The sequence below is a fragment of the Parasteatoda tepidariorum genome, chromosome 5, assembly GCF_043381705.1.
Source record: "Parasteatoda tepidariorum isolate YZ-2023 chromosome 5, CAS_Ptep_4.0, whole genome shotgun sequence".
Lineage (NCBI taxonomy): Eukaryota > Metazoa > Arthropoda > Arachnida > Araneae > Theridiidae > Parasteatoda > Parasteatoda tepidariorum.
Window position 1 is genome coordinate 76182235 of NC_092208.1, and position 18826 is coordinate 76201060.

At 30.2% G+C, this 18826-nt stretch overlaps 1 protein-coding gene across 2 annotated transcripts in view; it reads left to right on the forward strand.

Moving 5' to 3' along the window:
* Positions 1-10439, forward strand: part of LOC107450299 (uncharacterized) — a 28798-nt gene extending 18359 nt beyond the window's left edge. For both annotated transcript variants that reach the window (XM_043053651.2, XM_043053649.2), the window contains 4 exons: positions 737-850; positions 5399-5501; positions 8794-8912; positions 10164-10439. In XM_043053651.2, coding sequence (XP_042909585.2) covers positions 737-850; positions 5399-5501; positions 8794-8912; positions 10164-10214 — 387 coding nt within the window. In that variant the 3' untranslated portion in view covers positions 10215-10439. The remainder of the gene's footprint in view (positions 1-736; positions 851-5398; positions 5502-8793; positions 8913-10163) is intronic.
* Positions 10440-18826: the final 8387 nt, after the last annotated feature.

An 18826-nucleotide genomic window follows, 5' to 3' on the forward strand; every position in this document is an offset into this window, starting at 1 on the left:
TAGTAAAAGCAAAAAAGTATTTTGGCATTTTTTTAATTATAAAAAACAGCCTGATAGTTACTTGGTTAGTTATATTTGTACTAAAATATAAAATCTCCCCAAATTGTTTAAATTAATTTCTTTATTCATATTCAAAATTTATCAATAATTGATTTCGTAAATTAAAGAAATTTGAATTATAAATAGCTGTTTCTTTTAGATCTAAATGGCTGCAAAGAAATGCAAATATGAAAAATTATTGTTTTTGAATAAGAGAGCCGTGTTTGAAAGATTTTGCCTTTGAAGCAAAAATAGAAGCCAGTGTTTTATGCCGTATTACGTAACCATAAATTATTAAAATGCAAACTGTAATATTTTCATTTATTTTTACCTAAAATAAAACAAAATAATCATAAAAGTATGAAAAATAGGTTTAATAAAAATTCAGTGTCAAAGGATTAATAGAATAAATGATTTTCTTTCAAAAAATTCAACAAATAATTCTAGAACATATCCTTAAATTTCAAATATTTCGAAAAACACATAAAGCCAAAGTTCATAAATATTATTGATTTTATTTTAACTTTATTAAATCATATAACTAAGCATTTCTTTCACAATAAGAGTTAAATTTTTTTTCTTCCTTGAAACTAAGATTTATTTTAAGAATATAAATAACTTTTCAAAAGTATGCGCATATACTTACTCATATGCACGAAAGTTATACAACAGTAACTCGAGATTATTTTTCGTTTAGGATCTGGAAAATTCAACCCTAACTGATGAAGAACTAATGCATGCAATACTTAAAGAAGAACGTCGGAGACTTCGCAAACTCAAGCATCCCGACTTATATACTACTAATCACACGGTATTCGCTGTTTCGTTCCAGTTTCTTCATTATATTATTTATAAATTCTTCATTAGTTTTCCTATTTTATTCTAAAAAAACAATATGAAGATAAAACCTTTCTTTTTTGCTCTAGTCTTCGAACTTATGTACAGAATCTTACATACAAGAATGTAAACAGGTTGTTTCAAACTTCGAACGCTGAATTTCGAGGATCATATAGAACATATGGGATTCATAGAGCATATAGGTAAAGAATATAAAAAAAGTGGAGTTCAGCTCTTAGAATATGTCACTAACACGGGAAACTGCTTGGTTTGGTATGCTATACCAGAAAAACAACTTACAGGGTGAGCAACGTATTCAGATTTAACAGAGCATCATATGTACTAAGATCCAGCGCATGCGCTACGAAGCAAAGTGGCTGTCAGGAGGTGTAGTTTGTCAACGGTAAGAATTCCCCCCGCCACAAAGTCTGAGACCGTCTGCTGCTATGGAAACAAGAATAACCCATTTCAGGGAGGGTAGCTTCTCTTCACACTAATGGTAACACAATAGACCGAAGAAAAACAGTTCCTTTCTCTTGCCAATCAGAGCCAAAACCTGTCCCAAACAATGACCCCACACCCCTATTTGAAATAGTTATATCTCGTTACCATAGTCACCGCCGATGGTCCAGATGAATGGCTAGGGGAGTTCTTACTTTAGACAAATTATACGCCACCTGTGAACCAGTTGTTTGGCAACTCTACATGTATGGTTGGATACGTCACCACTCGCACCGCCATTTTATTCTTTTTTTCTTTGTCAAAATGTGTTAGCATATTTATTTATCATGTATTCTGTATTAATGTATTATAAAAGGAATATCTTGAATAATAATACAGTACCATTTAACAATAGTATAAAATGCGGAACAAATTAATAATAAATGAACCAATAATATCTTCTCCCTAACCGCAGTAGTGATCGGGAGGAGAGGAGGGTGGAAACCAGTTTCAAGTACTTCTGCTGGGTGCTCCAAAATACTGTTTTATTTTTATGCAAAGGGATCACACCGAACCTTGGAGAACTGGTTTACATTATGTCTTCGGAAGCTAGCCTTCTTCCCCTGTGTATATTCTTTGATATAGGGTCGTAAATCTCGTGAAAATCGTGAAAAATCTATGCAGATTTCGACGTCAGACTAGAAAACAACTATAAAATATGTTACAAACTTTCTAACTTTCAGCAAATGAATGTGGTAGAACATGTGTTTTTTCTTCAAGAGTTTCTGATTTTAGTTCAAAATTTTTTCGTTGCACGTAGTAGACGTGTAAATCAGAGAAAAATATTTGAAATTCAAATTTTGATATTTTGAAATAATTGAATGAATTATTTCCATTACAATGTTTTAGATATGTCGATCTTCATCTGAAATCATCATAAAAAATTAAGCACATAAAGCAACATTCGTTGATTTAGTTTTCGTCCTTTCATTTGAAGATATTTTGAACTAAAATCATAAAGATTGGCAGAAAAATGTATGCCCCTATTGCATTTTTTCCCCTCAAGAATTGTATTCTTAACATTAACAGTTTTTCTGTCATAAATTTGTGAAACCGATACTAAATTTGTGAAACCGATATTAAATTTGTGAAACCGATAAATTTGGGAAACCAATTTGTGATACCGATATAGAACATCTTGTATATTAATAAGGAATTTTTAATACTAGATTTTTCTAAACACTATTTCTAAATAATCTCTAAAGTCTTTGTACACCGTTTCAGGAACTTTGGTATCAAAACTAACCCACATATTCTTTAGAGTTGTCAGAAACTACTAAAATCGTAAAACCAAACAAGCTTTAAGAACCATATTTTTTTAACTAACATTTTTATTTATGAAGCACAAAACTGAAATTCCGTCTGTACTTACTTTATCCTCTTTTTTTGCAAATTTGAAAATATTTCATAAAATATTTTTCTGTCTTGGAAAGGGCTTTAAATTTGATTTTTAAAGCCCTTTGCATTTATTTATCTATGAACTATCTTATCGTTTTTTTACTGAAAATGTTCGCACTTTTAATTTTTACATATTAGTGATACTATCAGCTGTAAAGTTTTTGACAATAATTAAAAAATAAAGAAAAAGCATACATGAATGTTGTGACATTTTATGCTATTTATTCAGTATTTTTAAATAAAAAAATTTTCCTACACATATGTTATTCTAAACGCAGTTAATAAACTTAAATTGAAAATTATTATATAAACTTGTACAGTTGAAATATATTTGCATATAAGTATTGTATCTCAACTTTGGAAAGGTATGGTTTATAACTTTGCAACGCTATTCATTCTAATCAACAATAAAAATTTAGGGACCAAATGAAACAAGAGTAAGTAAACATTATTCGAGTAAAACTTATTTAACATAAGGTTTATTTACTTCTATAATTTAAAACGTAGATTAATTAAGTGAAGAAAATTTGTCAAACTGTTATCAAATTTTAGCCAATTAAAAGTGATATTAATAACTACGAAAAAAAAATTGCAATAAGCCAAGTCATCTTCCTTTTCGAAGGAATTAAAAGAAAGCTCGACTACATTATATTCGTTTTTATTAAAACTTGGTTATGGCATAACAGCAATTATCCTTACTATTTCCAGTCCAGTTTTGATTGGCAGAAAACTTCGTTTATGCGTCAGGTGTTTTTTATTATATGTTACAGTTAAAGTAATAAGTCCTGTTATTATTAATACTAACTGGTTAATATTAATAATAATCCTTTCTTTTGGTCGAAAAGAGACTTCTCGCTAATTATTTACTTTAACCGGTTATTACTCACTTTAACCGGTCAATGCGATTGAACGGTTTACATAGCAGTGGGACATGGGTGTGCCTCTTTGAATAAGTGCTACGGTTAAGGTGATAAATCAAGCTATTATTAATACTAACCTGTCAAAATTAATAATTACCCCTTCTTTTGGTCAAAGTGAAAAAAAAGGGAGATTTCCGCATTGTGATCGATGGCATAACAATCACCGAGTCCTAGCAACAAAATAAACATCACAAAAGCTGACCGAATCGAATGACCGGATTGACCAAATATTATATATATATATATATATATATTATTCNAAAAATGCTGTTGCCAGCCATAGAATTTTTTGAAAGTTAACTTAGCAACATAAATCAAAATGACATAGAAGCGCAACTAGATCAAAATTATGATACCTGAGTGCTTGATGTAACAAATCCTTCAATTCTATAAGTGTTGTATCTCCAAATGCCCAGATAGTATTGAAATGTACAGGTTTAGAATTTTCTACAGTGAAAAGTTTTCGGAACTTCAGTATTTAAAAAAGTATACAAAAGCTAGACGTTAAAAACGTATCCAATGCGCGAGCAAAGCGAGCATTGGATTGCGAAGTAATTTCGAAATGAACTGCGAAAGCAGTTCCGGGGGTTGGCGAGCGCGAGCGAGCAGGGGGCGAAGCCTCCTAGTATAATATAATATAATAATATATGTAGTTCAAAATTAGTTTGGCGACTTGGCGATTGTAATTGCCGTGGCTGATCACGATACGGAAATATCCCCAATAAGAACGCGAAAGAATGACATTAACCACACTTCATTATTTATTAGTAATAATAACCGGTTAATGTGATAAATTGACTTAAATAATTCGCTATAACCAGTTATTTGGTTGCTATTAATATAGATAGTCTAATATTAATAATAACCAACTATTCGCATTGACATAGATTATTACTTTATATGTATCAACACTTACAGTGTATGTTACAGACAAATCTTTGACTTGCAAATTCAAAGTAACGACTTCTTTTTATCATTCTTAATCTGATGTTATATGTTTACACTTTACTTATTAACGTTACGTGTTATTTTTTTTACTCCTCTTATTTCCCGATCTCAGAATTTATGCATTGAAAGTTGAAATGTTTTTGGCGGTTAAGAGGGTATTTAAAACATTTTTGCGCATTAAAATGAAACCCATTTCAAGAACTTTCCGGTAAGATATTGAAGTTAATACTTTAGGAATGAATTACCTACTTTTGATGATTCTTGGAAATAATATTAACTTATGTAAAAATATCAGAGTTGTTTTTTTTTCAATATCACTAAAACATAATTGCATATCTGTCCCAAAAATGGCATTTTTTTAACAATAAAAAGCGAAGAAAATTACAAAAAGTAATTTTTGATACTCTTTGTTTTGCTTAAAAAAACTTTGGATATAATATATTTGATTTTGCAACTATTCAAAAAATTATAATTGTGAAGATAAAAATTTCAATTTTCTAATTTATGTTTTTTTTAAAAATTAATGTATCCGAAATTTAATAAAAGGGTAGAAAATTTCATAAAAAAGCATTTCTGAAGGAATATTTTACATTCAATGATATAGCAATTTTATTGAACTGGAGAAAAAATGACGTTAAAAAACGCGTTTAAAGTCTTAACACTATCTTAACCTTTGTGTAAGCAATTCCCTTTTCAGGGGAATAATTTAGGAAAAGCATTATGGTGTTAAAAATGAACTTTAATTCTTTTTTTAGTTGGTGAGAGCTTGCAACAAAAACAGAGACTGCATGCGTGACGAATGTTGTCTTCAACAGCCCTGGTCTGATAGATTTTTCTGTGCCCCGAGAATTAGAGAAGGTAAGGTGCTTACAATTTTACGAGTTTTCTCGAATTTTGAGTTTGCCTAAAACACATTATCATTTATACACGACATAAAAGTTAATTATAGGCATAAAAGTCAGAAAAGTACATTGTAACAAAAAGGGAAAACCTTAAATAACTTATTTAATGAGTAGGTTTTCAAGTACTAAGACTCAATCTTAATAGTTCGTGGACCTAAATTTAAATATGTTACGAAATTAGACACCAAAACGTATAATGGTTGCCAAAAAGAAAAGTAAAGACGCGTGATTGTGTCAGAATGACGGCAGTAATAGCAGAGTAAAAGAGCAAGGAATAAAAGGGTATAAGAAAGTGTGCACCGGATGTGGTCTGACGAAACTACGAAAGGGAATCAAAAGCAAACGGTCAGGTCGTCTTACACAGCAAATGACTTTTCTCCATGAGAATGCCCGCCCTAACAAAATTTTTGTTGGGAAGTGTTTGAACACCCGCCGTACTGTACAGATTTGTCACCCTGTGACTTACACATCTTTGGGTCACTTAAGAGAGCATTACAAGAAATACATTTCCATTCGGAAGACGAAGTGGAGGAATCTGTACAGAAAAAAGGCACAGATCTGCTACCTTAACGATATTCTTTTTATTCAAGTTGGTCTCTTTCATTTGGGTTACCTTAAAACATTCTCTGAATAACTTTCTCGTCGTGATTCTTATACATGAAAATAAGAAGGATCCTAGCCACGATATGGAAAATATGGTCCCAAAGTTTGGTGAGGAGAGCGTTCAAAAGTATGGTCCATTTAATGTTAATTTTACTTTTTGTGTAGTTCACCATATCTCGAAAATTTTTTAAACAAATCGAGCATTTTTAGCAAACAATTATAAAATTTGTTTATTTAAGAGAAAATTTCATTAAAATCTTTTAAAATAATTTTCTAGTATAGTTTATTATTATGTTCGATTATATCTTGTAAATTATGTGTAGTAAGATATATAAACAAATTTAAAAACAAGTTTGTTTAAAACTTAATTTCTCAAGAACTACTAACAAAATTACATTTGAAATTTATTTTGTCATAAATTACAATCCTATTTATTGTAAAAGCACTCAGTAATTTCTAATAAGGAGAGGTTAACGTTAATTTTCGTTACTATTTTACTATATCAGAGAAACTTTAGGAATTTTTTTTTTCTTTTTAGAAACTTTGGAAAAGCGTTTCTTCTTTTTATCTCTGGTAAACGTATGAAGAGTTTAAAACAGTGTTCAATAATATTTCTTGACAAATTTGTCTTATTTCAAATATTAACAATACAAGTTGTCAGGCCTCAAAGACTTAGCATTTTTTATTTTTTTTATTTTATACTTTAAGATGAATTCCGCTCTTTATTATAGAGGGCAACTTTGACAGGTGATCATCTTATAAGGGTGATCAATTTGACAGGTTTAACTTCACTGCAGTGTGTTAATGAAAAATAAAATTATAATAAAAGAATAATTTTACTGACCTTGATATATTATGACCTTAAGTGACAAAGATTAGGTTTGTGTAATATACATGTAATTAAGAAAATTCTTTAAAACAACATAGAGAAAGTAAATATATTGAAAATAATGTTATTTCTTATGGTGTTGAAATATATGTGATACTTTTCAATTTTTCTCATAGAATTTATTATACATTATTTATTTCCTCATTTTAAAGAAATTGAGATCCAAAACTTATTATAAAGTCATTGTTTTGTTCTTTTGGCACGAGTTTTGAATTTATTGTAAACAATGGCGACTACAATTTCTCTGGTAAGAATAATTCATTTTTGAAATATCTCAATCTCGTGTCATATTTATGATTAATGAGCTTTCTCAATAGATTTTAAGTCGCAATTCTCTCTGAAATATGAAATAGAAGAAAGATAATTCTCAAATTTTGCACTTGAATACATAGAGGAGGCTTTCATAATGTTTATTTTTTTTCAAGAAATAAAAACATAAAAAACTTAAAGATTATTTGGTTTTCCATATTCTAACTTCAATAAAATGCTAGAAATTTCTTGTCAAAAATGGTTAAACAGTAATTTATTCAATTGATATTTATTACCGTATCCAACTAAAACAGTCAAATAACTATAAAAATATAATCAAACTCTTAAGAGTGAGAAAAAACGTTTATTCCTTGTTTTTTCCCCTAATACTGCTAAACAGCCAAAATTCTATCTGTGCCAACTAGACCCACCTTATAAAGCCCTTTTGTTTTTTTTGCAGCTGGGTACATACTGTAGCCGTGAAGGTTAATTAGCCATTCTTATGACCCGCTGAACATGGGTTCGAATCCCAGCTTTGATTCCACTATATTTCTCTGATTCTCCTTCAATAAATGAATAGTTTTCAGTTTCCTGCTGTCTTTAAAGCATTACTGAAGATTATTAGAATACGAAATTATCTTTCAGTAGGCTTCATCAGCCCCAACAGAGCTCTAAAGTCTGTTTAAGTTCCATTTTTATGGTTTAGAAACTATGTTAATTGTAAATAGTCACACAACTGTATAGTTTTGCATTCATGGTTCCTTAATCTTACCAGTTGTAAACGGTTTCAAAACCTTGTAGGTAAAAAAAATGTTCCTAACCGTAAAATTTATGGTTAATCAGAAGGAAGGACCGCTGCTGTCATTTATCGTAATTTCAGAGTTAAAATTCTAATAGTGTATTGTTATATTGGGAACAGCTTTGCACAGAAGATTATTTCTTTAGAGCTTTTTAAATATTTTAATTGACAGGAATATATTAAAAAATGGCAAAAATTACAGAGTCAAAATATGGGTAACCATTTTTTTTTAGTAAATGAATGTTTTGTGACCACGAGCTATTAGTTCCTACTATATCAGAATTAGATAAACATCTGAAACATACATAGGGTGCTAAAAATGCATAGCAATGGTCAAATTTCTCCACAGAAACACGCAACGAATCAAAAATTTAAAAATACACGAAAAATTTCTCGATTACACTGCACTCTGTGAAACAAAATGCGAATGCCTGCATGTCAAATTAGGGAACTTTTTTTAAATATACAAAACTGCTATAAAAATTATGTATACCTGTTTAAATTATAGCTTTCGAAATGAGGTTAAGGGTAGAGTTTAGAATCGTTGAACGCAATCTAAGAAACTAATTTACTCGCATTTATTTTGATTTCTTAACCGATGTGTGCTTCTTGATTTATTTTAATGTATTCATATTTTTCGGGACATTTTGTAATATCAGGGTGGTGTTTTGAAAGCACTCAATGGATGATTTCAAGTTTTTCTTTAAGGTAAAATTTGTTGGAGTCAACTCCACAATGCAACAATGAAATGGGACAGATTTAGAATCGTTTGCCCTTGCGTCAGAGAAAATGTCTGTAGATTTAATGCTGATTCAACTTTTGTGCTGGTAAGTATTCTGATTTAGTTCTATTATATATATACATATATATATATATGTAATGTTATGTCTTTAAAGGCTAGATAATTGAAGAGATTTAGGCTGCTTCTGTTAAAAAGGCATTTTATTTTGTTAGATAGAGTATTGCAAACATTATGCGTTGGATATTTACATCAGGTTTCCCCCTTTGCAGGGATTGTTTGGTTTTGGCCCAGCTTTATCTAGCCATTGAAAATATGAAAAAGACACGCAATTTTGCCTGTCCTGAGCTTTTAAAGTGAGATTCTGAGAGGGCGTGGTTGCAAGCATCTTCTTATCTCAATGAAACGTCATTCAATTTATAAAATTTAAAGGTTTTGATTCGCTAAAAGTATCTCGCCACTCTGACGGTGGGAACTTTCTGGGACTATCTTCATTGANCTATTTCGTAAAGTCTTACATATTTTTGCATTATATTTATATTTGTCCAAAATTTGCTTATTGTTAAATTTTTAAAAAGCGTCTTTGCTTCAAATCCCCATAATAATTCAGCAAGCTCATCTTGCTGGTTGATGTCCACGTTTTCAATTTGAGCAGAAAATGGCACAATAATCCAATCAGGGATGTCAATGTTTTCCAAATCAACAAAACGCAGTTTAAAATCGTCGCTCAATTTTTGAAGATTACCTGTATTTATTTCCAAGTCTTCTTCTTCTATTTCTAATTGCCACACATCTGAAAAATACTGATAATCCTTCGACCAATCGACCCTTCCGGTTCGGATCGACCCCCATTCGACCCCCTGGTTCAGATCGACACCCACTTATGTTAAATAGACCACTGGGGGTCTATATAGACCACTTTGGCGACCTCTGCTCTAAGGTATCCTAATAGAATTACTAAATTTTATCACTTTACCATAAAACGATATTTTGTTACTAATATAAAATCATATTTTGTTACTAATTTTACCAAACTCATTACTAACACTTTTCGGTAAAAAAATACCCAGCTGTTTGGTCTTGCCAAAAAGCCTAAAACACGGTAAATTTTCGCCTATTCTGGTAGTTTAGACCATACTTTTTTCTCGTAGCATATTATAATGAGCATAATGTAGAAGAGACCACTGGACCAGTTGACAAGAAAAGTTTTCGGTACTTAAAACATAATATATTGCATAGATTTTGTAATATTACTTTATTTATTTATTTCTTATTATGTCTTTATCTTTTATAATATGTATTTAATATAAATTATTTTCTTTGTTTATTTTATTTTCAGAAACCATTTCTTGCAGTTTCGACATGTCAACCGAGGAAGAAACCTCAATAATGTATAAAATGTAATTTTAATTGTTTTTTTACTGTTCTCGCGTTAAAAAGATTCTTTTAGTTAACGCAAAAAGAATTTGTAAAGAAGATGGGTTTTCCTTTAAGATAGAAAATACACATCTCGTATTTACTCAATGAAAAAATATTATTCAAAGTTACTAATGTTTCCAGAAAATTGTATAATTGTTATTTTGATTGTGTTATTAAAAGTTGTTTATTATTGCTTGTTAGATGAAACTTCAATTAAAATAGTATTTTATTTTATAAGGTATTGTAAAATTTCAATGTTAATAAATATTGTATTATTTTGTTATTTTTATATTCTTATATTTTCAACACTCTTATGAATCAAAAACAATCGAACACAATTTATAAACATAAATATAGTATTTAAAAATCCGAATTGAATTCATATAGTGTTTTTCAAAACTTCTATCTCTGCAGGTATGCTATCGCAGTTCTAATTGAAATTGCATAATGCTTCTATATTATCTTATGCACATGAAGCTCTTTAAATAGTAAAATCAAAAGAAAGACTAATTGATATTTCAACATTCTATAACCCAATTACATCATAATTTAAATATTGCTAAGTCACATCAGTAATTTTTTCCAACTTACGCTGTTAGAAATTTCTCGGTAAAAATGATTAAATAGCAGTTGATTTAATTGATATTTAACCATTTTCAACCAAAACAGTTAAATAATCATATAAAATATAATATTCAAACTGCTAAGTGTCAGAAAAAAAGTTTATTGATTATATTTACCAAATAGGGTTCAGCAACCAGAATTCTATCCGTACCATCTAGGCCTACCTTATGAAAAGCAATTTTGTTTCGTGCAGCTGGAAATGTATTGTAACTAAGAGGACTAATCGTTCAATATAGGTTGAAAATTCTAAACTTTTTCTGCTCACGCGCAATATAGAAGCAAATTTAAATTATCATATTACGCGCAATTTTTAACGAATTTTTTTTCAATTTTTAAAACAATAATTTTAGCATTACTTTTTTACTGCTCCAAAAATTTTATTTATTTTTATTGAATATTTTTAAAATTATAGTAAAAAGAAAAACGTAAGACAAAAGAATTAGTTTTTTTTTAAATTTCCATATTTCCATTAATATTTCATACAGGTTTATGAAATTTTTTGCAGTTATTGCAAATAACAACTAAAATAATTGATATAAGTTAGAAGCTTATTGCTTGATTTTGTCGCATAGGGTGTTCAAAAATACATTTTTCTTTCATTAGTTATGCTTTTTTTTCATACGCTTTATTACTTATTGCTAAGTATGAAAAATTGCATGGAATAATTGCCTCTAAATTTACGTGATAATCCTGCAAGTATTTCTTGAGAAATTTAAAAAAATTTAAAAGCTGAATGTGTCTCTTCCATTATTGTAGGGCAGTGTATATTCCATGGAAACCTCACGAAACTATGCTCACTGAAACTATGCCTAAGACGAATGGCTTGTGCGATGAATTATGTCCATTACGAACTGTCGTTGGGACGAATTGTTCATACTACGAATTATCGCACAGCAAACTGTGCGTGACAAATCGACGCAGAACCGTATTTTAGATCAGTTACAGATGTTTTGTTGAATATATAGCCTAAGACATAATGAAGAGATTTCAGTGTCAGGTGAACGTACAAATTTTGCCAGATTAGAAAGCGTTTATCTAAGGCCGAAAAAATATGATTAGTTGAAACGATGAAAAAATGAAGAAACTGATTAGGAAGGAAAGTATGTTAAAAGTGTGAAACTTTCTTATTGAAAGGATGCAGATATAAATTTCGACATATGAATTTTAGTAACTAGATTTAACTTAAATCTTGAACTATGAGCTAAGTGTGCTTTTCGTTTCCGGTTTCTGTAATATCGGTGACAAGAGTACGCCATTTATTTGGATTTGGAAGTAGTTTGTAATGTGCAAAGGTGCATAGAAAAAAATACATAACCAAATTTTTAGAATTTTATAGACATGTTTCATATACCTTTATTAAGTTGAATAAGATTATAAGACATTATAAGTGGCATTATAAATGACCATGAGTTACGCAGAATTTTTATTAAATATATTTTTCATATTTTTTTCTCCATTACTTCGTATTCAATCCGAGCGAACTTAAAGTANTATATTCATATATATATATATATATATATATAAAAATTAACTTTCACGTTCCGTCGCACTAACCATTGTCGTGATAGCGTAATTTTCAAGAAGACCACAAAAAATTCACGTTCCACGTAGTGAAGGATGCCTCCTACTACTGTAAGAATATTTGCATTCGATTGTAGTACCGAACGAAATTATACAATTCAAGAATGCAACTTATGGTATGTTTCGATTTTATAACTTAAAGAGAAAGATAATTTTCCTTTTATCAAAATCCTTCGTTTTTTTTGGTCACGAATTATAAAACGTTAGTCAGAATCACTGCAAACAGTTGAATAAAAATTACATCATTTGCGTAATCGAAATCCGCTTTAAAAGCTTTGAAATATAATTTAAGCTTTCAAAAATAAAGTCCTTGTTGGAGAAAAAAAAGTAAACATAAACCACGCGATGTCTTACACCACTTTGCTAGCCTTATCAATCATATTATCTGTTGGATGCTCGGTAAGATATAGTTTTCTTTAAAATTATGGAATTACTTTTAATATATATTACGTTACATTTGTAAGTACTCGTTATTCGAAAAATTTTAAATATCTAGATTATGGAGCATTTTGGAAGTTCTCAATCCTGCAAAACATATCACCTTATAACTAACTTCTTATTAAGGACTCAGAATGCTAATTTAATTACTAAATTTAACGTGATTTAAATTGAGAATACAAATTTACCAAGACGGTTAACCAAACTAAATAAGTCAATTAAGGGGTTATTACTATGGCAAATGTAATGCAATGGTTTTCCTGAGCTTGTTATTTCCAATTTTCTGCTAAAATGTTGGAATTAGTGTAAGCTTAATCTATTAGAGCAGTGTTTCCCAAAGTGTGGTACGCGTACCCCCAGGGGTACGGAAACAGTTTAGCGAGGGTACGCATTCTTATTCGAAATATCTTGCAACAAACGAAAATTTCAAAAAAAAATTTAGAAACAAAGCTAGCCATGAAAATTTACGATTACGTATTTTTTTATTGGCTATTTTTTGCAGAGTTAACATTTAATAATACGTGGTGTCAACAGCCAGTTGTGATTTTTAACTTTTGTGCAATTTTTTTATAGTAGAAAATGCACTCATTTTTTTATGAGTGTTACACAGCGTTACGACAAATTTAGAAAGGGTACACAAAAGTCACAAGTTTGGGAAACACTGTATTAGAGAGTTGACGAGCCTATGACAAGCTACTAGAGGATATACAACTGGTATTTTCATGGCATACAGAAAGTTCAAATTAAATTAATTTAAATCATTTACGTTGAATAAAAATAACCGTAGCATAATTAATAGTAGAAAAATCAATATAGTTACATATTTCAAAAGTATTCTCTCGTTTCTATTAACGATAATTTTAAAAAAATAAATGCATGGTGTGGAATAAAATGCACAAATGCATCAGGAGCTTAAAACTTCTTTTAATTACTTATGATCAGAAATGGAAGAGTTATAAAAATCATGCCTTTAACTCTACAAAAGATAATGTTTAAAATAAAAATCCAAAATTGTGGGTAAAATGCATAACACATGAGAAAAATAAGCCATTTTTTTCATTACGAATGATCACTAATGGAGGAATTAAAATAAGCATGATTCCAAAATTACATAATATGATATTTAAAATTAAAAAAAAAATCACGTGATGCAAAATGGAATGAATAAGGCATCAAAAGCATGAGACACTCTATTAATTACGTATGACCAGTATTGGAAAAATTAAAATTTGCCCAATTTACATTTCATGAAAAATAACTACCTTAATTTATCAGATATGATCAGTAATAAAAGAACTAAAATAAGCATGATTTCAAATCTGCAAATGCATAATGAAGAATGGAATGAATCAGAAGCAAGAGAAATTGCATTTATTAGATATGATCAGTAATGAAAGAATTAAAATAAGCATGATTTCAAATCTGTAAATTCATAATGAAGAATGGAATGAAGCATGAGACATTTTATTTATTAGATATGATCAGTAATGAAAGAATTAAAATAAGCATGATTTCAAATCTGTAAATGCATAATGAAGAATAGAATGAATCAGAAGCATGAGACGTTTTATTTATTAGATATGATCAGTAATGAAAGAATTAAAATAAGCATGATTTCAAATCTGTAAATGCATAATGAAGAATGGAATGAAGCCTGAGACATTTTATTTATTAGATATGATCAGTAATGAAAGAATTAAAATAAGCATGATTTCGCATCTGTAAATGCATAATGAAGAATGGAATGAAGCATGAGACATTTTATTTATTAGATATGATCAGTAATGAAAGAATTAAAATAAGCATGATTTCAAATCCGTAAATGCATAATGAAGAATGGAATGAATCAGAAGCGAGAGAAATTTCATTTATTAGATATGATCAGTAATGAAAGAATTAAAATTAGCATGATTTTAAATATGAAAATGCATGATGAAGAATAGAATGAATCGATAGCGTGAAAAAATTTATTTATTAAATATGATCAGTTATGAAAGAATTAAAATAAGCACGATTTCAAATTTATTAAAAGTAATTTTTTAAATAAAAATTTCCATGACGGAAAGTGAAATGCTTAAGGAAATTGAAGCATGAGACACTGAATTTACGGTCCTTTATTACTTATGGTCATTACTGGACTTATTACAGTTTTCAAAAATTAAACAGACCATCCAGAATAACTTTTGATATAATTATAGGATCTTCACGTTCTAGGACTCAATATAAATGGTTCGTGGAGGTGATAATAAGAGTTAATTTTTTTAATAAAATTAAAAGTTGAGAAATAAAAGCTGAAACCTGATTTTGATTTTTTATATCTTTAACTTTTTAACTAATTTCGATCAAACTTGAGAGTTTGATCATTAAAGCACTTTTTGTCCTTGAAAATTAATTTATTTTTATCATAAAAAACGTTACATTACAACATGTGTATTTGTGTTAAACATGTTTATTTTTAGTTCTATGCAAAAATGTTTTTGATATGCAAAATTAATTTTCGAAACATGGCAAAAGCGAGAAAAATATATCTTAAGGGATTCGACTATTATATAGGTATCTGCCTAAAATATATATTCGCCATTTTTTACAATTCGTCAAGTGCATAATTTGTTGCAAGCACAGTTAATTGTAGCGACAATTCGTCGGTAGGACAGATTTTTGCAGTTGCTATGAAATACATCCAATTACGTAAACTTGCATTGTCTGCAAGAGCTAAGGAAAAAAAACTTTGAAGCAGGGGAATATGCTTCAAATATTTGTTACTAATTTAATTCGGTTTTTGAAAATATGTTAATCATTCATTTAAGCATTTTACTAATCCTCTTAACTACACTTTAATCATGATAATTATAATTTCGAAGAATAATTTAATAGCAAGAGTAAATAATTTCTAAAAATAAACTACTAACTTTCCATGTTATACTTCATTTGAAAGCTATTTTCTTATAATTTCAGAATGTTTTGTATAATTTTATTGATTTTAAAGCAGATTTTATAAATTTTTGCTTTTATTCAAAACCATCCAATAGAATTCAATTCAATTAAATTTATAGTGAGATTTAGTAGCAAACATTATGTATAGCATTAAATTTAAAACAAATATCAAAAAAATATCTCTGGTTTTACACATTTTTAGAATTTTCTTTTTCAAACTCTTAATATTGTCTTAGAATTTCAGAACTATATTTGTCATGCTCTAAATTATAACTTTATAATTTGATTTAAAATTTCTTTTTAATAGTACACTGAATCTTTCATGACGCTTACACTGAAAGATAAATACTAAATAAAAAATTAATTTCAAAGTTAATTAATTAACGTAATCAGAAAACAAGTAAAAAATAATTATTATTTTTACATCATTTTGGTAATTAGTAAAAATTTAATAATTGAAATACATAGGAAAAGGCAATAAGGACTTGTCAAAAAGATTCTGAATGCAATATAAAGACGGAATTTTGCAGCTTCACTCTGGACCCGCGCGAGGGTTACTGCATACTTAAGCGACAACTTGGTAAACTCATTTCTTTTTCATTTAATTACTTATTACATTTGTGTGTGTATTATTATAAAGCAATCAGGCATTACTTGATTAAAAACTTCCTTCGCTCTAAAAATATAATAACTGAAAATAACAATCGACATGTCTTCAGTGCATAAAAACAGGCGCTCTTTTTCAGGACTTGTCAGACGGGAATAAAAAGGAATTATCAAAGCTATTAGGGCAGAAATAGTCTGTTAGTAGGGCGTTATACCCATATCCAAGGAGTCGTAAGTTCTATCTCAGTCGGCCGAGGAAGTGTAGTAAAAGGTGACTGGTGCACGTTAAATCTGTAGGGTCCCAAAGTCCTCTAAGTTCCGATAACAAATCAATGCTGAATTGGGAATGATCGTTCTCTGGTTCAGGTCAAAATTACGATCTGTGGATGAATGAATAGATGTATGAATGGGTTCTCCCAATAAACGGGGTTTGATGTATATGTATGTGGGGACGGCATGAGTGGTCGTCTTAAATAAAAGACACGTTTTTAAGAAAAAACATATATATTGAAGATTAAATTTACATAAGGACGGACGATTAACAATTAACGATTAAATAACAAAAAATAATAATAAGTAAGGAACGTCTTTAAAAGTTTTGTATGATTATAACTCCTCTTTGGAGTGCATATCATCACGTCTTTTTCGGTTCGTTGTCAAACACGCTCTCTCTCCGGGAAATCCCCACTGCTTCCTCGTCGTGCACAGGGATCAGCTTACGGCTTACATTGACTGGCGGGACTTCCAGCTTAAGGATCTGAGGACTGAGATTAGGTTACAGCTTTGTGTACAGGAGCTGGCACCATATGTATCGCAGACGGCGAATTCTTGGCTATAGATGGCTCCACTGGAAAATAAGGAAAAGTGGCCTGAAAGGCATACGACAACAACACCAACAAAGTTATTTTAAATCACTTTTATTTCTTCTCATTCATTTGCATGAACTCAGGCTGAGTTCGTCTTATCTCTACTTTACACCAGTTTTTAACCAAAATTGTTACTCCATATTTTATTATATGGGAATGTTTTAGGTTTTTAAAAGGTAGACTAGAATCTTAAATACCTAGAAAATTAGCTTAAAAACTGCAAAGAAAAAAAAATAGAATATTTTTCGTTTTTAATAAATTTTTCTTATACGGTTTAATGAAAAAAGTACCCAAAATTATCTCGCTATCTTACAATTCTTCCTATATTAAAGATTTCCAGTTCTGAAGAACCCTTTAGAAGAATTTTAGTGGGCAAAAAGGAAAAAAATTCTTTCATGAGCTTCTTCCTAGAGCTCTCGCAAATGATATTCTTTAGTTCTTCTCTCTTCTGATTTTAGCCAAAATTATGACAAAATATTTTCATTATAAAAGGGTGTCTGTCCGGGGGCAAGAAAAGGAGGACGAAATTTCTGAAATTTTAAGCGTAAGTTAAAAATAACTCAGTAAACGATTACTTGTAGTGATTTATTTTCCAAATTAAAGACCAAAATTCTCCGTAATTCTGTCTCCTTGCAACAACAAATCACGTTTTAGAACTTATAACCAATCAATCCCTTCTTAAGAAGTTTTCATATCAAAAATAATCCTATTTTTTTTCAAATCAAAGTCATGTTCCAAAAAGTATCGGAAATATATTTTATTTTATAACCTTCGTAGAACAGCAGACCCAATTTTGGGTTTACGACTACTTATGTTCTGCTCCGTAGCCTTGTAATTTTGAACGCACTTCAGAAGACAAGGGAACTCCTGGATCAGGTATTGGGATAATTTTGTCTTCGTGGAGACTTTTTGATGAAACTAACACTCATTTGCTTTACATGGAGTAAAAAACAACGAAAATCTTATACATGGTTAGCCTGGCGGCAAGGGGACTTTAACCCACAATCCGTTAAACGCTAAGAATATTTTTCGCCGGTACTGTGGTCAGTGTAAGGCGATGTAGAATTTGAAACAACCAGTTATTGCTGGGATTCGAACCCGATCACCTCATCGGAAGGCAAACGCTCTTTCCCCTGAGTCACAATGGCTCAGTATCGCAAATATATATATATTAACAAAATTGCCACCTTCAAGAACCCTCAGGGGTCCCGCTCTAGAGGTAGACCACCTACTCGATGGCTCAACGACACCGAAAACGACCTCAAAGTCCTAAAACTTAAGAACTGAAGGGGAGTTGCCATGGACAGAGGGAGCTGGAGAAGGCGTGCTGTTGCAGACCTGCAAAGGCCTGTTGCGCTCCTGAAGAAGAACAAAAAGGAAAGAAAAATGGACTTGGGGTGTTTCTAGAAAATAGTGGTTAAGGAGCAGGGCTGGCGAAAGTGGCGAGCATGGCGGGTGATCGCCGACGAGACCTAGATTTGAAGGTCTCTAAATTATTGATTCCCTTCTTTTTTAAAATGGGCTGATCGTTAAG